This window comes from Hydra vulgaris, chromosome 01 (genome assembly GCF_038396675.1).
Source record: "Hydra vulgaris chromosome 01, alternate assembly HydraT2T_AEP".
In the NCBI taxonomy this organism is placed as follows: domain Eukaryota; kingdom Metazoa; phylum Cnidaria; class Hydrozoa; order Anthoathecata; family Hydridae; genus Hydra; species Hydra vulgaris.
In genome coordinates this window covers 69302918-69327500 of record NC_088920.1, presented here as the reverse complement: position 1 = coordinate 69327500, position 24583 = coordinate 69302918, and the positions used below count along the sequence as shown (strand labels likewise).

The 24583-nt window shown below is 27.8% G+C and overlaps 1 protein-coding gene across 1 annotated transcript in view; it reads left to right on the top strand.

The window, feature by feature from the left end:
• The window catches only part of LOC136074963 (uncharacterized), a 56378-nt gene extending 55834 nt beyond the window's left edge, over positions 1-544 (top strand). Inside the window, exon 7 of the mRNA XM_065787149.1 lies at positions 1-544. This exon is cut by the window's left edge and continues 158 nt beyond it. Coding sequence (XP_065643221.1) covers positions 1-223 — 223 coding nt within the window. The 3' untranslated portion in view covers positions 224-544.
• The last annotated feature ends 24039 nt before the right edge of the window (positions 545-24583 follow it).

Sequence of the window (24583 nt, the reverse complement as noted above, 5' to 3'; positions counted from 1 at the left end):
ACTCGATACAATTGTTCCTATGACTTTCTTTTTTAACAGACATTTGAACGAAGAAAAAAAATCAACATCATTAAATGATATCCAAGAAGAACTTACATTTATTAAAGAGCAATTAATGAAGTTAAACAACGCTATTTTGTCGAAAGAGTGTTGTCCGTGTTCAAAACAGCCCTCAAAAGTAGTTTACTTGCAGAACATGGAAGAAGGCAAAACAAATATATAAAATATAAACGTAATACAAGATATAAACATAATTAATAAATCCTCCTTTCAATATTTGAAATTTACTTTTATACATAAGGAACAAAACATTTTTTATAAAACTACATATACCAAAAGCGTTTTATATTAGTTTTTATACTTTTTTGATTTGGTTTGCGATTTTAGAGCAAGATTTTTAAGTAAAGTTAGTATTTAATTTTTTTTATTTATTTCTTTTAACGCAACTGAATAAACTATAATTCATTTTTTATAACACAAGAAAATATAAATTTATGTATTTAATATTTAGTTGTGTAAAGTTTAATTTAATTGTGTAAAAAATTAAGTTTACTTTTTTTTAATTTGACACGAGTGAATAAACTACTAGTACTTAAAATATTGTAAAAAAAACTAGTAACTAAATCATCGAATAAATTAGCAAATTATACGTGACATTTTTAAATGCTTATGACATTTTAATATGTAAAATTAATAAAATTAAATTAATACATTGCATTGATATTCAATCACTATTTCCAAAAAAAAGGTTACATGAGTGTTCTACTATAGAGTATCAACAACTTTTGTAGAGAAGAAGAAGGTTTGAATCGGTTTATGCGTTGCGTAAATACCTCAACACTTCCCTAAGTATAAACTACTGCAAAACTGCAAAATAAAAATGCTAAAAAAAGTAAAAAACCCGCCAAAAGAACTATCAGTTAATAAAACAAAAAAAAATTTTCTCTTAAAGGAATTGTTATTGGCCCTTGAAACCTTCTTAAATACATTGATTTTCAAAATGAAGTGATAAAATAACTATATTTTTTCACTTTTCGTATTTTTTACATTATTTTACCTTCAAATAGTATTTGATTAAATTTTTAGACATGGTCTTTTATTTTCTCTAGAGAAATTTATTTAAAATAGCTTAATATATTCTTTGAGTCAAACACTCTTTAATGTTTTTAGATGCAATATTAAAATTCATAATTGCTAACAGCAATTAAAGATCAAAATGGTTAAAAAGTTCATTATAAACCATAAGGTATAATTTCTGCTGCCTAATATAATAAATTGAATTAAAGTAGCTGTTCTTTAAAGTTGCTTACTTTCCAGATGTGTTATGCAGCATAACAATATTTCTTTGTTCTCCAAATAATTATTGTTTTGTTTATGCCTTGACCAATGTTTAAAAAAGTCTAGATGAGCTTCCCACTTTCCCTCAAAGTTGTTAATATTTTTTTCATTGAGATTTCATTGATCGAAAGTATACAATATCCAATGGGTGCGTTAAATGCGTGAATTTTAGAAAAAGTACAAAAAAGTTGATATAGTCTTCTTCACACAAAGATAGTCTATATATATTTTTATGTGATGATAAACTATCTTTAATTAGAACATGTTTTTCAGGACGTGTTTATAACCAGGGTTTTGCGTTATATCAGTTTCATTGTAGTCCAAATGTTTGATCGAGAAGCCCCTGCCACTTCAGTCGTGATATTATTTGTTTAATCTTAATTTAAATAAGATTAATTAAAATTAAGTTATTAATAATAAAATTACTTACTTCTGTCCTCTTTCTTTTAATGTTACGTGAAAACGTAACACTTAAGTGTTACGTTTTAGAAATGATTTTACCCATTCAACACCAAACATATTTATTTTTTGAAACATTTTCATGTTTTTAAATAAGGCTTTCAAGGTTTTGCTGCCTAAGACCCGAAGAGCCTTAATCTGTTACTGTATACACCAGGAGGGAGGGAAGCTATCAAAATTTGGCAATATAGAGTAATACACGTTATGAAAAACCTTATATGTTATAGTAATTTAGGAAAATTTAAATTCAGGAGAAGAGTTTCAAGAAGACCACAAAATGGATGCAGCAGAATCACCACACCAATGTGTTGCTTTATTGAATACAACTTGCACTATTTTTTATGAACAACATAAATTGTTGAATTTGAAATAATTTTTTCCAGCATTCATTTTGTTTATAACAAAATTTTTGCAATGTGCATTTTATGCAGTGAGCATTTGCATTCAAAAGTACTATTTTCTTAGATTTCAGAAGCAAAATCCAAAAATATTTTGTAACATTTTTAGTTAAACAACATTAGATTCTGAGGTCCTTTACATCTAAGATTAACGCAAATAGGTGTCAAACATGATGTGGCGTAACTATGTTTATTGACTAAAAAAAATTGACAATTTTTTTTGCTTCTTTCTTTATTTTCTTAAAAACCTAATCCTGTTTCAACGACGTAAAATTCCGTCAATTCTAGTAAGTACATATTTTTTTTAAATATAGTAAATAGAATCTTGGTTAAAACTATTTTATGAAAAGCTCTTCATAAAATTGTTATTGTCATTAAAGAGCGGTACCCTTTAATAACAAAAAATTTTGATAACAAAATTAAACGAAATTAAGTGAATTTTATTAATAACCAAATAATAAAGAGGATTAAAAGATGCTGACTAGGCAACTATACAATCTGTTTTTCAAACAATGTTTTCCTACTAAATTAATTAGAATATGCTCAATGAGGTCTAATTTCAACAATCTATTTTATAAAACCGTTCATATTATATACCCGTTCATATTATATACCCTTTCATATTATACACCCCGTTATATTTTAAATGACTACCACAAATACTATTTAAATAAAAATTGCATATATATTTTATCTCAAAATAGGTGCTTAGCTTACTGCGCATTTGAAACAATGCTTATCCAAACACACATTTGTACGTAAGGGAGAGTGGGGTAATGGCAAACACCTAAGCGGGATTGTTAGTTAAAGACACCAGTTAGACAAAATTGATCACATTTATTGCTAATCAATTAGTTTAACTATTCAGTTACAAACCCTCAAAAGCAACTTTTTAAAAATCTTATTATAAAATAAAAATTTATGGCAAAAATAAAACCATTGGTGTTAGGAGTTACCCAACGTACATGGGGTAATTCCAAACACACCGGGGGCAATCACAAACACTGTTGTGTAATAACAAATAAAATGCTAATTGTAATAACTTAGTACAAAAACTATACAATGCAATAACAACAACAAAAAGTGTGGTTTTATATCCACAGAAGCTGCAACAGAATGTTACTCAAGAAAAAAATTGCATAAAATTATCGGAAAAAGTCAAAATCAAATTATAGTGAACAGCAATTGCACTTTCATTACACTACTGCACGTCTGGAACTGAGCATGAGATTCCCTCTCAGCAGGTAAAAAGAAATTGTCAAGTTTATTTTTCTTTAATGCTGTTTTTACCATGTTTGGAGTTACCCCGCGTTCGCCATTACCCCACTCTCCCCTAAATCAGCTGGAACATTAATTTGTAAATGAATGAATACGCATCTTTATGGTACGTATGCTAACCATTTTATAGTGTCAAACACACATTAGTATTACGCTTAAGATGCGTTTAAAAACAAGTATGCAGTACAATATCTGCTGAGTATCAAACCTGCATTTGAAACTCTTTAAAATACGTATATATCACAGTAGTTAGATATTATTCGATATGATATTTTCTTGGTATTAAATGCACATTTAAAACTTTCCTGAATACGTGGTTTTACGCATATATGCAGACATTTTAACGAGTAAAACACCTATCAGAAATATGTTTCAGACGTATAATAATGGACACATTCTCGCGTCTGGAACGTGTTTTTATTATGTGTATACATATAGGCGCACATGCATTGGCTATAAAAACAACAGCAATAAACTTATACTTAAAAAATTTTATTAAATTAACTTGTACGGTGTTCAAAATGCATATATATATTGTGGTTTTTATAATATAATTATAAAAATTATTGAATATAAATTATTTCATAAAAAGAAAATGGCTCCATAACCTTCAGAAAATACAAATGTATTATTTGCCTTGTATTATAAAAAGGTGTCATTTTTTACAGTTTATAGCTGTTTATACAATTAAAATGCACTATACAATGTAATATTCAAAAATTATAATATTAGATAAACAATTCGGTCATACATCATAAAGAAGGACGATTTTGAAGACAAACAATTAAACACTACAGATGTTTTTCGATAGCTCTTCAAAATTCAACAAATCTATATCAGAAAAAGGAAATTAATTTAGGCAATGAAAAAATTCGTACTTAAAACTGAATGCATTCAATCAGTCTAAAGTAAATCTAAAACATATCGCGTAATTTCTAAAATTATTAGTTGGGTTAGTGTTACCTTTCTGTATTCTTTCTCGCTCTTTTTCCTTCATCACAATCCTTAATAAGACATACACCAAAGAACTTAATATTTTGTATAACACTAACTAATTAGTACGGAAAAACAAAGATTATCAACAACAACATAAAATTCTAATTTTTGTTTGTTCAATATAACTTTCACCATTACTTCACAATACTTTCTATCTATACAAAGAAAGTATTCATTTCTTTTAAAACTCAAAACTTTGTTAACTACACATTTTACTAAATATCCTGCAGGTTTAAAAATAATAAAGTGATAATTAAATCATTTAGCTACAGGTGGATTATATTTTTATTATATTTTTTTAAAATTTTTTTTTTCAAAATCTTTACTGATTGCTAGCAAGATAACGATTGACAGACGACTAAAAATATTGCAAATTAAATGAATCAGGAAAACAAGATGAAGGAAGAGATGTCCAGAAAACTGATGTTTGAGGAAAAAAACTGGACAAATAAAGTTTTTTTAAGCACTTAGGAACAGTCGCAGTAAAATTATAACACTTAATGGAATGACGAGTAATACAAGAATGAACTTTTGTGGATGGCACAAGAGATGCTAGCTCTTCAGAGCAATGCCCATTATAGTATTTATAGAAAAGAGAAAGAGAAGCAACATTGCAATGATGTGATAATGTATATATACGCCCCTTTATATTTGGCGCCCTGGGCCATCGCCCAACCAGGCCCTACCCTAACGCCACCACTGTATATATATATATATATATATATATATATATATATATATATATATATATATATATATATATATATATATAAATATATATATATATATATATATATATATATATATATATATATATATATATATATATATATATATGTATATATATATATATATATATATATATATATATAAATATATATATATGTATATATACACTACTGTCGGAAAAATTGTGGACACCCTTGAATTTTGTAAAAATACAATATTGAATACAAAACACAGTAATAATACAGTTAAATAAAGTCCATATATAAAAAACATTAATTAGTAGTCTATTGAATAGCCTTTGGCCCTGATAACAGCTTTAAGCCATTGACAATGCTAATTTTTCAAAAAAATTAAGTTCATGATTTCAAACTCTAATAATTCTGGCCTTGAGTTCAGTGGTATTATTTTTATTATTATTATTCTATTTTATTTTGCCGTTTAACAAATTTGACAGTTTCCATAGATTTACAATTAAGTTAATGGCCGGAGCAAGAAGAAGGCATAATTTGCCTTATCGCCAAGCACCGTGTTACAATTTATAATTTTTACAAAGTTGCTTCAAGAATATATAACATAAAAGAAAAATTAAATGAATGTTTACAAAAGATATATAATAAATAAAGCAAAATATCGTTTAATACATAATATCATAAATAGATTGAGTAAAAGTAAGAGTTAATATATAAAACTTTATATATATTTTAGGTAAAATATATAAAAGATAAAGTAAAATATCATAACTAGATTAGGTAAAAGTAAAAGTGAATATATAATAACTTTATATATATAAATACGCACAAAAAATAAAATAAAAAGCGAGAAAATGTGATTTTTGATAATGATTATTGTCAAAAAATTTTAACCTTTTTTTTTTTTTTTTTTTTTATTTAGAATAATTACGAAAATACGAATAATTAACTTGTTTTTCAGTTTTTAAATTATATATCTGATCTATTTTTAAAAGAAAGACTTATAATAATATAAGTCAAAATCTGCGTTTAAAAAAAACTGTTTTGAATTAGTTTTAAACTGATGAAGAGATTTTTTTTTTCCGGAAACAATGTTTGGAAATCTTTTCCACAAAAGTGGTCCGCGATTCTGAATTGAATAAGAAACTTGTTTAGAATAAGGTTTGGTATAACAAAGTTGTTAGCGGAAAATCTTGTAGCATATTTATGGTGTATTACTTTAAAATAAGTTTCAAATATTTTGGGGAACAGTCCATATTTTGTTTTATACATGAACAGTAGAACAAGATGGATATTAAGTTTGAAAATATTCAGGGCACCAATTACACGTAAAAGAGGTTCACAAGGAACCGCTCTACCAGATCCAAATATGATTCTAACAGCATGTTTTTGCTTGCTATAAAGTTTTTTTAGCTTAGTGTAATTAGTACTTGCCCACATGATGTTGCCGTAAGTTAAGTAACTATGTATAAAGGAAAAATATAAACTTTTTAGGGACTTAAAATTTAAAAGTGGCTTAACTCTATAGATCATGCCAATTCTTTTTGAAATTTTTTTTTGTATAGAATTTATATGCGCTTTCCAAGATAGCTTTTCATCAAAGTTCACACCTAAAAAATTTACAGATATTTGCCTTTTGATTCCTAAAAGTGTATTTCAAAACCTTCCTAAAAGTGTATTTCAAAACCTTCCTTTTTAATACTGACCAGATGTTTTCAGTTGGGTTCAAGTCAGCAGACTAAGGGGGCCAATCCAAAATCTGCCAACCTTTACCATTAATAAAGTCTTAAACCACTTTAGCCCTATGGCAGGGTGCACTATCATCTTGAAGCCAAAACTCCTAATTATCAAAAATCAAAAAGATTAATTATCTAAAAATCAAAAAGAAGTTTGGCTGACCTACTGACCTGACCCTCTAACACTTTTAAGTACCACCTTGCATTACAAGTCTCATCAAGCTCCAGAAAACAAATATATTCAGCCCCTCCAGCTGAAAATGCTCCCCACATTATTACAGCAGCAGGATGCTTTACAGTGAGCACCACAAATTTAAACTTTTTTGCAAAAGCCAATTGAAGCTTCCGGTGTCTGTCAGCCAGCAGGGGCTTTCTGGGGGCTAAACGTGACACCAATCCTATGCTAATTAAGTTCTCACGGATAGTTGAGGTGGCTGCATTGATTCCCCTGCTCCGAAGTTCCTGTTGTAAGCATTTGCTTGACTTTGTGGCAGATCTTCGTACCGTAGGCTCCAACACTCGCTAATCTCTTTTTAACATGGTACGTTTTCTCCCACAGTTTCTCCTGCAGGAATCCAATGAGTTATTTTCTTTGTATTTCTAAAACAGAAATCAAAGCAGAATCATAATTGAACACTTGCATTCTGCTAGCATCTACCAAAAGTAAGTTTTGAAAAGTTTTGAAAAGTTTTTAAAAATGTCAAAATGTTTCCCAACCCCCCTCCCCAAAAGAAAAAAATTTTAACGTATACGTACCTTTATAATTAATCCAATAACACCATGAGAAATCTCTAACATTGATGATATCTGTCTGTATGAGTACCCCATACCATGCTGCTTCACAACTGTCAATTTAAATTTATTACATATATCTTCCCCACATCTAGGAGGCATAATAATCTACTAATAATAAAAAAATTTCTAAAAACAATGAAAATGTAATCTTAAACAACAACAATAATAATAAAAAACCATAAAAATACTCAACAAAACTAAACAGCACATACGGGCCAAATGTAATTTCACTTATTACAAAAAAAGAACAAAAAAATATCTATAATATGCATTGCAAAATATCACACATAACCGCTAATCCCAGTTAGGGTTTTTACCCAAACTTTACTATAGATAACATTTGAAAATATTTTATACCACAATAAAATATTTTTTATTGTGGTTTAAAATGTTTTTAAATGTTATCTATAGTAAAGTTTGGGTAAAAAATTTTCGCACAAACTTTTAAAAGCTAAGGTAACAGTATATATAAACAATGCAAGAACACGTAACGTGATTGTTTTGGTTGAGATTTTTTTTGGCACGAAGTGATGAGAAACATAATTTGTCGTAGAGTCCACAACTTTTCCGACGGTAGTGTATATGTATATATATAAAATAAAAGAAAAAACTCATACCAGTAAATAAAAGTAATCTATTTTTTTCAAAATATTTATTATTGAAATAATTTTTTTTATTTTCTAAATAAAAATACATTAATACAAAGTATTTTTATATTTATATAATTGATTAAACTTTAGGCACTAGAGGCCTTTCAAAAAACCATCAGTAGTGCTGTTTTGGTATTGTTGCAAGATATTTGTATTAAAAACAAAAATAATTTAATTTGCACTTTGTTGTTTTAAGTAACTATTGTGATGAATTAAATTCTTATAATAGACAGGAAGTATCATTTATAAGGCATTTATGTTTATTTATCAATTTAATAAGATTGCTAAAAACACAGCAAAAGAGATAAAATATATCACAAACTTCAAATGGAAATCTCGTAATTTCTATGTAATTCCTAAAATTCATAAATGTCAACAAATCATTAACAAGGTAAAAGAGTTCGACTCTTTATTTATTGAAGTAAAGCCACCAATGGATCATTAAGATAGATCATTTATTGCCAACATCTCATTTGAGCCAGTTTTTTACATATAAATTTATCACCGCATGAAAAGAAACAAAAATCTTTTATTAAAGATGACTGAGATTTCCTCAGAAAAATTCCAAGAGAGAGGTATGACATGTAACATTGTTAACCTTTACACAAGCATTCCACAATATCTTGGTTTAGAAGCCCTAAAGTTCTGGATAATTAAATATAAAGAATTGATAGATATAAGATTTACACCTGAATTCATAATTGAGTCATTATTATCTTTGATTTTAAATAATAACAGTTTCATATTTAATAAACAATTATTTTACCAAACAACTGGTACAGCCATGGGTACAGATTTTGCACAAGATTATGCTTGTCTCACTCTCGGGTTTCTAGAAGAAACTAAGTTTTTTCCAAGAATCCAACCTCAGTATTTTTCTAACCGTGAAGTAGAGGATATAGAAAAATTTTATTTTAGATATATTGATGATGGTTTTATAATCTGGCCAAAATATCTCGACATCAAAAAATTTGTAATTTCCCTAACTGAATTAAATGATTCAATAAGTTTTACAACCAATATTGCAAGGATAACACCCAGGGTGTAATTAACTTTTTAGACATCGCAATTATTCTTAAAAATTACAAAAAAATTCAAACAGACATTTAAGGTATCCTATCGGAAAAGTCTGCCCACCTTTTGCGGTGTGGTAAAGCTAGTTAACGATTGTTTTTTGAAATCATTTTTTCGTGTGTGGTAGTGTTTGTATAATAGAACACTTAAGCAGAAAAAAATAATTAAAAATATTATTTAGTTTCAAAATGTCAACCGAGCAAACTAAGCAAAGATTTTTGATTGTGGACAAACACTTAAAAAATCCAACTTTATCGAATAGAAAGTTGGCGAAATCATTAAAAATATCAAGAAGAACTGTAGATACTGTTCTTAAACAGTTTACAGAACAGAAAACTATTCAGAGAAAACAAGGAAGTGGTCGAAAAAAACGCACAGCAAATCCTAGAGCTCTCGAACGGTTGGAGACTTCATTGGAAGAACATCCTGATTGGTCTGATAGATATCGAGCAAAAAAACTGAAGGTTTCCAATTTTTTTGTACACAAATGGCGACAGAGACTTGGATATCAAAGTTTTAAATTAGTTAAAATGTCAAATCGAAACGGTAAACAAAATTCAACCGCAAAGAGTCGAGCTCGAAAGTTGTATGACAACTTGTTAACAAAACATAATGGATGCATTTTGATGGATGGCGAAACTTATGTTAAAATGGATTTTAAACAAACTCCTGGGCAGTGCTACTATGCTTCTAAAATAAGAGGAAATGTGAGTGATAAATACTAGTATGTAATCACTGATAAATTTTCGAAAAAATTGATGATTTGGCAGGCACTTTGCTCTTGCGGCAAAAAATCGCCAATTCATGTTTGTTTGGGCACAATGAAATCTTCGGAATACGTGAAATATTGTCTTTCTCGTATAAAACGACTAATTAAAGATCATAGAAGTACTTCAGTATTGTTTTGGCCTGATTTAGCCACAATACATTACTCAAAAGATGCTCAAAAGTTTTACGATGATAATGGAGTGATGTTGGTTCCGAAAAAGATGAATCCTCCAAACTGCCCCGAATTACGTCCTAATGAAAAATATTGGGCCATCATAAAAAAGAAATTGAAGTTAAGTGGAAAAACAGTAAAATCAGCTACAGATTTGAAGAAAAAATGGGATTACGCTGCTAAAACTTACAAATATCACTCTGTCCAGAAACTTATGAGAGGCATCAAAAAGAAAGTCTGAATTTATTAATATGTAATCTTTACAGTCTTAATTTTACAGAAATATATTGATTTAAATACATTTAAGCTTTCTTACATCCTTTTTTGTTCAAGAAAGGTGGGCAGATTTTTCCGATAGCATGCCTTATTATAAAGAAACTAACACTCATAACTACTTAAACAATAACAGTCATCGTCCATTTCACATCAAAAAAAATATTCCAAATAATTTAGCTAAAAGGATGATTGTTTTTAAATCTAATTACAAAATTGAAAAATGTCGTTTAATAGAACTAAAGGTTAAACGATTGTGATTATGCTGGTGAAATTAAAAGATAAAACATTCCATAATGCAAAACTACAAGCACCAGCATCACAAAAGAAGTTTAGAGAAATTTTTCCTTTAGTGACAACATTATATATCAATCTCAAGTGTAAACTTTTAATTTCAGAAGCTAACCGAGTACTCTAAACATTTCAAAATAACATGTGATTCCAAATAATCTGGACAAACTTCCCGCCATTTTTCCTCCGCGTAAATTTATCAATTTTGATTGACTCGCACGCCATTTTGTAGAGGATTAAATTCTCTACAAAACTCATTAATTTTATACTGGGCAACAAATTTGAAATGATGAAAAAAGTTACTTCGAAACAAGATGACGTAAGAAAACTCGTACACTCGAGTTTATTGAAATTAACTCAGAACTTCCCAAAAACCCAATTGTAAAACATTTTATGATGGAAATTATTCCAAGATCTACGCTCTACATTATTCTAAAACCAAAAGACAACAACATATTATCCGAACGACAAGTTGGAAGCGGTAGGAAAGCAGTTAAGATGACAAAAAAGAAGATCAAACAATTGGAAAAAAAAATCGACCATTAACATGGAATTAGTCAACGTTCTCTTGCTAAAAAATCCAATGTCAATCAATCATACATATGCAATACGATAAAGCAGAAGACAATCATTCATTATCATAAAAAAATTAAGGCTCCAAAAAGAACTCCTGAACAACAATCTCTTGTTCGTCCAAAGTGCTCTAAATTGGTTGAAATTTTTCGAAAAAAATAGGTGATCATTGACGATGAATCATATTTTGGATTAAGTAATTGTAATATTTCAGGAAACAGTGGATTTTATTCATCAGTTATTACTACGACACCAAATGATGTTAAATTAAAAAGAAAATCAAAATTTGAACAAAAACTATTGGTTTGGGTTGCAATTTCTCCAAAGGGATTGTCAAAGCATTATGTTGCACCTTCCGGTAAAGCTGTCAATGAAAATGTGTACATAGACAAGTGTTTGAGATCATGTTTGCTCCCATTTATAGAGACTGTTCATAAAGATGATGAAATAGTTTTTTGGCCTGACCTCGCATCATCTTACTACTCAAAAAAAGTTCAAGAATTTTTGAGGTCCAAAAATGTCGAATATGTCCCCAGAAGTCAAAATATTGCAAACGTACCAGAATTGCAACCTATTGAAGATTTTTGGAATGAAATCAAGAGAGCAGTATATGCTAATTGTTGGGAAGCTAAAATTTGATCCAACTGAGGAATTGTATCAACTACTGCTTCAAACATGTCGACATTGAGCGCGTACATCAACTTGGTAAGGAGAGTTTTACAAGAGTTGATACAGTTCGCAGACAAGGAATGGAATATTTGTAATTTTTTGTAATATTACTCTAAATTACTCTGAACATTGCTCTTTTTGAAACATTGTTCAAAACTTAAAAAATAAGTCATCTTTCTAAAAATATTTTAGAATTTAATTTGTCCAGATTTTTTGGAATCACATGCTAAAAGAGTCGAAAATATTTTTTCTAATATTCATCCAGTATTAACTTTTAAGCAACATTTATCACCTTAAATGTTTGTCATACAAAAAACAAGCCGCCTCTACTGGTGAAAAAAACAATTTAAGATTACGAATAAACCGACATACTTCTAGTAGCAGAAATGGCTTATCAACTGACAGATTAGACTGCTGGAAAACGATGTTCTGGAAAATTCTGTTCATTTCTCTGCTACATAAATTATTGCATAAGTCGGTTTCATGACTTATGTTTTATACTATATATATATATATATATGACTATATATATGCATACTGTATATATATATATATATATATATATATATATATATATATATATATATATATATATATATATATATATATATATATATATATATATATATATATATATATATATATACAGTATGCATATATACAGTATGCATATATATATATATATATATATATATATATATATATATATATATATATATATATATATATATATATATATATATATATTTATATAAATACAGTATAGTTACTTATAATAGTAAAAGTAATAAAAAGCAATTTGTTACCTCTAACGATGGTCTTCAAAGGGACTATCTTAAAATAACCTGTGGTATTCCACATAGCTCTTTTCTAGGTACTCATGTTTTTAATTGATACTAATGATTTAAGTAAAGCAGCTAATCTTCGGAGTATTATGTTTGCTTATGATACGAATTCATTCTTGTCAAAAAGTAATATTAGTGAGCTGTTTTCTGATATGAATAAAAAAACTTAAATACGTATCTGATGGTTTAAATGTAACAAATTGCCTTAAATTCTGATAAAATAAAATACGTTCTGTTTCACCCAAAACCTATAAAACGTTTTTTACCTACTGTCATGCCGAAAATTCTTATTGATGAATTTAAAATTAAACGGAAAACTTCTGCTAGTTTCCTTGGTATTTATCTTGGTGGGAATGTTACATGGAAACCTCATATTGAATACATTTGCACTAAAGTTTCTAAAAGTATAAGAGTCCTCTGTAAGTCAAGAAATTATTTAAACAAAACCATTTTAATCCAAATCTTTTACTCATTTATACGTAGTTATATTAACTATGCAAATATTGTTTGGGAAAATACAAGCAAAGTAAGTTGCGTACTCTTTATCATTGTCAGAAACACGCAATACGCTTAGTTTGTTTCGAAAATCGACTAACGCATTCAATGTTTTTATTTAAAAATATTAAAATACCTAATATTTATAAAGTGAAAGTATATAAAACATTATGTTTTACGTCTAAATGTAAAATCAATCCGTCATTACACATTTTTAAAGATTTTATTACCTTAAAAACAAAAATTAAGTATAGACTACGAAATAATAACTTACTTTATGAACCTTTTGTTGAACAAATTTCAATCAGTTCTGTAAAGCTTATCATGTACCTAATCTCTGGAACAAAATCTTTTTACCTAATTTTTATTTATTAATTACCTTCCCAGTCTTTAAAAAGAAATTTAAAAATTGTATTCTTTTTAATGACAATATTTTTGTATTTTGTTATTTTTATTTGTTTACATTTATTAATGGCTTAAGTTTTATTTTATTATAACGTTTTATAGTTCTGGCGACAAATTCATTATATCTTTTATCAGATTCCAAGTTTTCATTTAAACTAGTTTTAACTTCTTTTTTTGTTATTTTTATTTCTATTCTTATTAACATGGTGATTATATTCTCTATTATAGTTTGTTAAAAGTATAAAAATTCCAATATATATAAAACTTTATATTAAAAAAAAAAGGAAAATTTATATACACAAAATATATGTATGTATGTATATGTATGTATATATATAAATAAATATATATATAATATATATATATATATATATATATATATATATATATATATATATATATATATGTGTGTGTGTGTGTGTGTGTAAGTGTGTCTATTTATATATGTATGTAAAAATTATCAGACCGGAACACATTGGTTGTTAAGAACTTGAGTCGATTTAAAAGAAGAAAAAAAAGTGTTAATTTATAAAAACTGAAGAACGAACTTTGAAATGATTTAAAAGGAGAAAAAGAATATTAATTTTTTAAGAAACTGAAGATTTGGATGTTTAACAAATAAAAATAACTTTGAAAAAATTTATAAACGGATATAAAACTTGAAATACAATTACACACAATAGGGTCGAGCGGGGCTTGTTGGGCGATTTTTACTAAATCTAACAGATCTCATGAACGGTGCAACGGATTTACACAAATTTTTCAATATTTGAAAGATAATTTAATCTGCTAAAAATTTGATTAGAAAATAGCTTTTGATTTTTTTGCAAAGATATTGCATAAGGTTTGCGAAGCTGCTCAACCTGCCCTAACGGGGTAAGTTGAGCAATAGTGTGTGGTAAGTTAAAAAATCAACAAATAAATATGTATGGTAAGAAACTTTAATCCATAAATATAAAAAAATAAATCCATATTTAAACCATAAAACTTTCATTAACAGTAAGCGTGTGTATAGTTTATAAACTTTTTATTTTATACTCTTTAATGACGTAAGTAAAAAAAGAGAAAAAATTTAATAGTAAGAAAGTGCCATAAATATAAAAACATAATTTTATACAAATATCTTGAACTTTAAAGCCCAATTTAAAAATTACTGATTTTAAAAATATATGTAAATAATGTACCACCCTATTATTTCTCATTGAAGTTGTTTCTTTGTGTTTGATAGTTTAGTTTTATTTATTTTTCTCAAAGCTGCTCAACTTACCCATACTAGACAAGGTGACGCATTTGTTAACGCATTCGGTTTTCAAAAGAACAGTAAGACTTAAGAAAAAACAGTTAATTTAAATCAAGAGTCCGATAAATTGGTAAGTTATCAACACTTAGGTGATGGTAGAAAAAAAGGTCTATAACCATACAAGAGAGAAAAAAAAAAATTTTTTACTTTTTTTACTCAATAGCTTTTACTCAAAATCTTTTGTTGCGCACTGTATTAACATTCTGATTCCCTAACTTTCATCTATTAGATATTTTGTAATGCGATGCGTAGTTTTGATTATATTTTAACTACCCAACTTGCCCTTATGCTCAACTAGCCTGCTCTACCCTACTCGAAAAAAGCAATAGAAAGTTGATTAAATGGATCCTCTTACCAAAGTAAACAATTTCCGATTAAAAAAATTTGTTAATAACAATGATAAATTCTTTTTTAGTCAAGTAATATATAGAGAAAATTTCTACAAGTAAAGACACTCAATTTCAGCAAGTAAACTTTTTATAAATGCAACAAATATCAGAGGTTGTAAACATTTTATAAATGTATCAAATTTTAGATATTGAAAGAATCAGTAATCACCGCTAACGATTGAAAGGTGAAATATATAATTGGAATGTATTAGATAAAAAGAAGAAAAATAAAAAAAAAATATGTAACATGTTTTAGCAGAGTTACATCTTTTTAAAAAAGATATCTTTTTGCAAAAGCAATTCATATATATTAATGACATTGATACTGGGCACGTTAATACGTATTTTTAATAATATGTAATATTACACTGGAATTTAAAACTTAAAATTAGATGTGCATTTTTTAGTATTAACACCAGTATATAATACGAGATAAATACCAGTGACCGATCCAAGATTTTTGGTGGTGTTGGTGGTGGTGGGGGTTATAGTAAGAATATTTTTGTATTTCGTACAACATTTACCTCAAATTAAAAAAAAAAGTTCTCAATTTCTAAGATATTTTAGGACTTTCAGATTCTAGTTGGGGAGGATGCATACCCCCATTCTCCAGCTATTTACAATACCAAATGTGCCGGTTTTTTTAATATATATGGTATGATATACCATACATATAAAAAATTATTTTGCCTGTAAACCAGCATTTTTAAATAGTTCAGCTATAGCTGACACTAAGGACATGACCATGTGAAAATCACCAAGTCTAACAACAGTTCGATCAACACATTCTGCGTTTTTCCATCTTACCATCTTTATTTTTGCATAAAACGCCTTGTCAAAAACCAGTACAATTTGATGAAGTGAAAGTTAGTAAGCTATGTTAATACCAGTATTTAAAATTTCATGAACGGTGGATATATCAGTAATTGGAGCGCTTATAATTGGTAAGTATGTAATTGTTGAAACACTTCCTTTATTTGAATTGTATAATGAGCGTATTGTGTTAAAACCTGTCCGACATAAAAAAATTCCTGCTGCATCTAACAGAGATAATTTGCAAGTGATGTATGCTAAATCAAGATGTTTGAAATATTTCTGACAAATGTTAGTAGCATTTATAACTACATTTTTGTGTTCAAATAATTTTTTTAAGTTAAGAGATACCCTTTTCCAAGAAAATAAACTGTTTTTTCACTCAATTTAGCATTTACTGTCCTAATCTGCTTGCTAACTTTAAAAAATCATTATCTGGTTTATTAAAATTAGGCAGTTTTTGTATGCAAATACCGTGTGCAATATGGGTTGTTTCAGAACCGCTAAGAGTTTCTTCCATGAAATCTGCATTATAATACACAAGTGTGGTAAAGATATTTTATTGAATATTCTTTGGTACAACAAAATATTCGCAGTTAGAGTTAAAAAATGCTTTTGCACTTTCAAACCCCCTCAAAGTCATTGAAGAACGGAAACGTCAAAAGTTATTTAAAATTCCTACAAGTTTACAGGAACCAGCCATTTTCTTGATGCAGTAGCTAAAGACTTATACGTTATTGTTTTTTAAAAAAATTAACAAAAAATCTTGTACAATAGAAAGAACCTTCAACTTTAGCTTGAACTTTATATTGACATAATTCTTGTAATTAACTTCATCCGTATTACCAAGAATTATTGACAGAAAATTAAAAAGTAGGTGGAATTCCACTTTCAATATTTTTAAGACTGATATCTAAAGCTGGTGGTGGCCAACCATTTTTAATCCCAGCTCCACATCTAAGGCATTCTCTAATTTTCATACAAACCAGATGAAAAGCAGAATGACTAATATTAAATAATTTTCTTGTTTACTTTCAGTTTCATTATTTTCTGAAAGCCCTGATTCTTGTGAATTTTGAGAATCAAGCTAAATAAAATATTCAGTAAAATATATATTTAGCTTGATTCTCAAATATATAAATATTTGAGAATCAAGCTAAATTATTGAAGCTAAATTATTGAGTAAGATAACCAAGTAATGTAACCAAAGCGATAAACATTTTTTAACTTGATGATTTTAGTGTCAACAGCTTGTCTACAAAATGGTTCAAACTTATACAACTTATACATTAAGTTAATGGTAGATGTCTCTGACGGTGGTATTAAAGATTTATAAAGTTTTGTATATTCATTGTAACATGTTTTATGATACCTCAACAGCAACGCAATCCTTGTCTTTAATGTGTTACAAAATACTTTCATCATTCTTATCTTCAGCTGCTCGACACAATAAGCCACGATCAAAATTTTGACATAAACTAAGTTCCTGTATTTTTCTTTTTTTGTCGTGAATATTTGTGTAGTAAGTACTTTTTTTTTACAAATAATACAAATAAGTGGCTGCAAAACTGAAGATTTTGTTGAGATACTAACTGATGACAATCAAATCAAAAGAAGATTTTCTCTTATTTTCTAGTTTAAAACTTTCAGATATATTATTCAATTTTCTTTTTCTGGCTCTTTCAATTTGAGAAATATCTATGAAACTACTATAAAATTTTAGATTTTACTCCAGATGAGAGTTTTTATCAAAATTTTGAGGGCATTTTACAACTTTATGTGCTATAGCTTCTGATTTTTCGTCACTTATCCGTTCAAAACCATTCATTTTGTAATAAAACAAATTGTTAAATTAGTAAAATTTCTTAACTGTTCAATTTCACAATTCGAAAAATGAATAACACATGAGAGTTTGCAAGACTCAGCCGCGGCCACTTTTTTATTTTGATCATTAGAACTCGAATAATTTGCCGCATTTATTTGAAATGAGCTAGAGAAAAAATATACAAAATATGTTCTGTTTTTTATTGATAATTTTCAACAAAACAAAAGTTGTATAAAACAATTTTTACAATTTTTAAAAAGCGTTAGGGGGTTCTGACACTTTTTTTTCAAAACTTGCAGAAAAAAAACTTGGGAACTTTTTTGATAATGTTATTACATGTTATAAAGTACTATTTCTGAAAAAATTACATGGTTTTGAGAGGGAGGTCACAGATCGATGCAATTAGCATGCAAGGATCGCAATCAATTAATAGTGTTTTATCAATAAAGACTCATCGGAAATAAACGATCAAATTAATAAAACATTAATTTATACCAAAAGTTAAATTACAGAAAGCCGTAAATATCTTTATTATTGTAAATTTTTACACATTTGTGAAAAGTGCTCACTCTTTTATAAAAAGAATTCTTAAGATTTGGTTACATATGCTTTTTTTTTAATATTTTTTAGAAGGGGGGTTTTAATATAATTATTATTTGAGCTCACTTGTTTTATAGTTTTTTACGAGAAACTTATTTTTGTGCCTGCATTTAGAAATTAATTCCGATTTTTTGTTTAATAAACAATCTTAGTTCGAATTGTAATTATTTTAATTTTTTCTTGAAGGCATGGTATGCATTTTTTAGAAGTATTGTTATATGCAGGTGCTGTTTTAAGGATGGACCAAGTCAATATGAAACCATCAATATTTTTATCTTTTAATTCCTATATTTGTTTTGACAACAAATTCGAAACAGACCTGTCAATCTTTAGTCTACTAAACTATTAAATTTAAATTAAAAAGGAATTATTTTCCACTTTTTAGTAAAAAAAAATTATTTTTTAGCAAATGTTTTTATTTTTTTAAATTACAACTCATAGAAAGAAAAATAAAATTGCAAAAAAAGTTTAAAACTAAAAATACTACTCAAATAATTTTTGAATAATTAGTAGTCAATTTCTTAAACAAAAAGGACACAGTACAAGGTGCACAGTTTGGGGTTAATGTATATTTTAAATACTAGGAGAACAAAACTTTCTTAATGATGCAATAATTAAGTTTATGATTACTTGAAATGCGTCACAATAAAATTACTCAGTTTTAGTATTTTGATCCGGGGCCAATGCACAGTGGGCCAGAATGCACTTTTACTGGACAAAATTCATAACTAATTTAATATTAGAGCTATATTCACTAAAATTAGTATGAGTACTAATATGATGTCTGCGCTTTTTATGAAGGTAATATTTTTTTATTTCGTTGCTATGGATACCTTTATTTTGCTTAGCAACAACCTACTTTTGTTATCTGCAGATATTTTATAAGTTTTATATTCACTAAATTTGGCATGATAAACCAATATGAGATCACACTTCTTACAAAAGTGATAATTTTTTAAATTTAGTTGTTATGGATACTTATATTGCTTAGTTACCGGATACTTTCCTTAGTTACAAAGTGGTAAATTGATATTTGAATATCTTATCGGATTTTTGACCCACCTATATTGAATAAAAATTGAGTATTTAGGTAAATAATGTTTTAGGAATAATAAAAGCAAAAAATAGTGCAAGAAAACGTTATCAATTTTAAATTACATCAAAAAATTATAAAACAATAATATCGTTTGAAGATTGTTTAAGTAATTGTAAAACATCTGAAGGAAATGCTTTATGATTTGTTTGGTGTGATGTTGATTTACGCAATGATGAAATAACAGGATCACTGGAAACTAGGAGTCTATTGATAAGATCAGTATTTGTTGCTTTTCTGAATGTTTTTCGGCTGAAATTTTTGCGATAAGATTTAAAGTCATTATTTCTAGCCTCTTGAGCTTCCTCTGACATAAGCCCGATGGGTAATGTAAGGCTTTTAATTATGTCATGTCCATGTATCAATACTATGTGAACTGATTGAGCCATGTAATACCATGGATAAAGGGACACATATAGTCTAAAAGTGTCAAAACAATAATCCTTGAACTTTAAACAGTCTATTTCATATCCTGAAGAGAGCGTTACCAAGATAATGTAAAATCTGAATATAAGGTTTTGGTCAACACCCAGAATTTCAGCTGTTTGTTCATATGCTGCAAAAGCACGCCTTGAGGTATTGCCATCATTACTTGTTCCAGAACCACCACTTTTAGGGAAATCAACAACAAGTCCCATTTTGTTCATAAAATCAGTCTGAATCTTTTGTTTAGCTACAGATGCCTTTTCTTTGTGTTCATTAGATCTTGCTTGCCACTTTCTTGTTTCTTTTTTATATGCAATGTGCAATAACATCTCAAAAAATTGAATCCATGCATGAAGACTGGAAAGACCATATTTGAACTCTCTGTTAGTATAGGCTATATTAAGGATATCAAGACTATTCATATTTTTTGGAGAGACACCACACACTGAACAGCATTGGTATGAGTTATTTTTTTCAGATAATATCGTTTGAACCTTCCCATCAACCATTGTAAGTTCAATAATACAAATCACTTCAATAGAAGATCCGCAAACCTCTAATAAAATCATACCCAAGCTTTCTATCTCACTTTTAATGTACTGATCTTCTTCAATCACAGATTCCTTGGATTCCATTTTGTATGCAAATCTTATGGGTCTACAATAGGCTGTGGAGGACGACTTTTGATTTCTCCAAATAGGCACCTTTTCGTTGCTGTTGTTAAATCCAGTCAAATCCAATGGGACAAGACAAGTAATAAATAATGATTCTTCACGCTTTAAATCTCTGTTAATGTCGGGTTCTGATAAAACTTGTTTATAAATGCTTTGGCCAGTAGCACCATCAAAACCAGCCTTACACGTTAGTGTCATTGTTTTTATTGCTTTGTTGTTCAATATCAAGTGCCTTAGCACAGGTTCCTGAACTGCACAGATTCTTTGCAAAGTATGAGTCATTAAATCTTTTAAAGGAACTGAAGCTGAATAGTCCTCCACTGTTATGTTTGCAGAATAACATTTCAATTTTGCATCTCTGACATCATTGTAAGCGGGGTAGATGTTATATTCTTTCTCCAACGCTCCGCTTCTAATCAATTGATAGGAAGCTTTTGTCAGACTTGCATCAATTATTAATGCCTGTGCTTCGTCTGCTGAATATTTAGTTGCTTTATCTGTAATTGATATATTTAAAACATTCTTGGCAGCAATAACAACAGATTCATCTCTAAATTTTTTATTAGCAGCAAAAAATAATTCATTGGATGAATGAGATTCAATTAAACAAGATACACGCCGTTTTTTAGTTTTATTAGAACTATTATCAAATGCAACTGGTTTTCGACCACGTCTACTTGCAGTTGGTTCATTGTCTTTTTTTCTGACAATTAAATATTCATTAAGCCAGTTCACAAACTTCTTTTCAAAATTTTTCACAGTATAGTTTGCAGATTTCCACTTTTTTTTATACAAGTAAACAAATCGTTGAACAGCATGTCTAAAATCAACGTCTTTAAAATCAGCAATTTTTGGCTGAATAAATTTTAATATATCTTCAGTAATATTTTGTTTTGAAATACTAAGATTGTTTTTTTGGAGAAAATTATGAATGTCTAAGTTTAACAAAACCATATCTAAATAATTATTGTAACAAGTATTTTGTATTTAAAAGTAAAATGTTATAATATATATGCCGCCTGGACTACTAATACTTGTTAGTAATTAAGTTACTACAAGTGTTAGTAATTAAAATTAAAAGTAATTAAATTACTGTCAGTGTTAGTAATTAAATTACTAACAACTACCGAAAATATGTTGTTGCTATGTTATGCAAAGTAAGGTATCCATAGTAACCAAAAAAAGTTAACCTCGTAAGAATTCTGAATCTCATTTTAATACATACCCCCAATATTGTGTATTTAGCGCAAGTAAAATACTGTTAAAACAACGTTAATGTAAAAATGAGTTGTTGCTATGCAAAATTTAGTACCATAGCAACCAAGTTAAAACATACATAAAATCTGAACGGGGGTTTAAGGGGACGAGCAATCAATTAAAACTCGATTGAAGCATCATATAGCTCAAATAAATATAAGACAACACATGGCAAATTGTGGTAATTATTAGTTATTGTGCGGCAAAAAATAAGTTTCTTAAGAAATTTTTTTTTTTAATCTGTGATTTTCAAAGTATAACTGAGATAACATGCTATGACAAATTTATTTCACACATTGGTTTTTTTTATCTCTAAATACTCTAGAATAACATGTACTAATTTTTTGTTTCAAAAACGTAGATTTAATTGAAATATAACACAACGTTGATGTCACCGTTAATTACTTATTTATAATTTTTTTTTATCTCAATATTCAAATGCTTAGAGTCCTGGTAACTAAGGGATTTAATATAAATAAATTATCAATAGATTTCTCCTAATATATGTAGATACTAAAATTAAATAGATTTTCAAGATTAGACAACTAAAATTTTTCCCATTTTGTCCACCTACTGGCCCACTGTGCAATGCTATAAACAATTTGAAGTTTTTTTCAAGAAGAAAATCTTTCGTAAAAAGCCAGTTTTTTAAAAAAATTATTTTAACGTAAAAAAAAGTGTATTTATTTTGTATTATAAATATTTTTATAAATGTTATATATATAATATAATTTGTATTATAAATATAATTATAAATATTTATTGTTATTTAAATCTTTACCTAAAATTAATTACTTTAAAGTAATTAATTTTAGGTAAAGATTTAGGTAACTAATAACAAAAACAAAAAATAGTCCAATAAAACATTGACAATATGAAATACATCAACATTTTATAAAACATAGGTACATGCCTAAAATAAGAAGCCATAATTTGGGTCAGTCGACACATTAAAATAATGAGATTTAAATAAGGAAAACTTTTATGATATGCCAACCCTAATATTAATTTATTATAGCCTAAAATGATATTAGCATCCTTAAATATCATTATGCATTACCTATTGAATGTTAAGTTGTAATAAAATAGCAATCAGTACTGTTGTTATGAGAAAATAACTACAAGAATTAGATATCCATTGCAACCAAATAAAAATATAAATTTCATAAGATGTGTTAATCTTATTTTAATACACAACCTTAATATAGTGTACATGGCACAAACAAAAAACTGCTAAAATAACGTTAATGTAAAACAAGGTTGTTGCTTTGTAAGTTTAGGTACCATAGCAACCGAATTATATCCAATGTGTGGCACGGTTTTTTACATTCTGTATCATCTCGATTTAAAAGAATTGTTTGACATCAAACGCATTAAATCAATAATACACTTTCAAAAAATCTTAATTTATATAAATTAATTTTTTTAACTACAGTTTTTAGTTGCTGGAAATATAGCTTATCACTCAATGTCCATTTGCTCACCGTAACTACAAAATAATCTTTTGTAGATGACAAAAAAATGTTGCATGGCCTTAGTTTTATAACCATCAAATAAGTCAAGTCTTAAATAATATGTTACTTTTTGTGTGAAACCACTACCGAGATATTGGTCTATGTTTCTTAGCTCTATAATTTTATATAAGATAGGTTTAGGATTTTAAATGACAATTTATAATGTTATTAAAATATAAAAAAAAAACACATAAACCACTATTAACCACATAAATATCTATAGTATTATTTAAAAGGTTGAGATTTTTTATGTCTTGTAGTGTAGTGTAGCTGAAGTGTAGTGTAATGTAGCTGAAGACTAATGTACTAGTTTGATGACTATATGTTTCTGACATTGTTATAGAGTCAACGATTTTTATAATAAAATTTTAGCTAATGACTAATAGTAACTCTAAAATAAAAACAAGACGCTTTTCACAACTGGCCTTAACATCTTAAACTCTTAGATTTTATATCATTCATAGACATTTGTAAAATTTCATCACAGTTTGATAAAATCTCATTGAAGCATGTACTGCCATTCGTACTGAACATAACTGCCAATCGTACTGGGCATTACGCCCAACATTCTAAACGTTTACTATCACTAGTAAAGTTACTTTCAACATTACCTTTGATTTCATTAAGTACTAAGATTTGTTATAAAAATATCTCCTCTTTATCTTTCAGCAAATAAAAATCTTAAATGAATTAATCAAGAGTAACCTTTTTAGTTTTCACTCATCAAACACAGGTTATTGAGTTTTACCTATTTGTAATGTTTGTATATTCATCAGCAA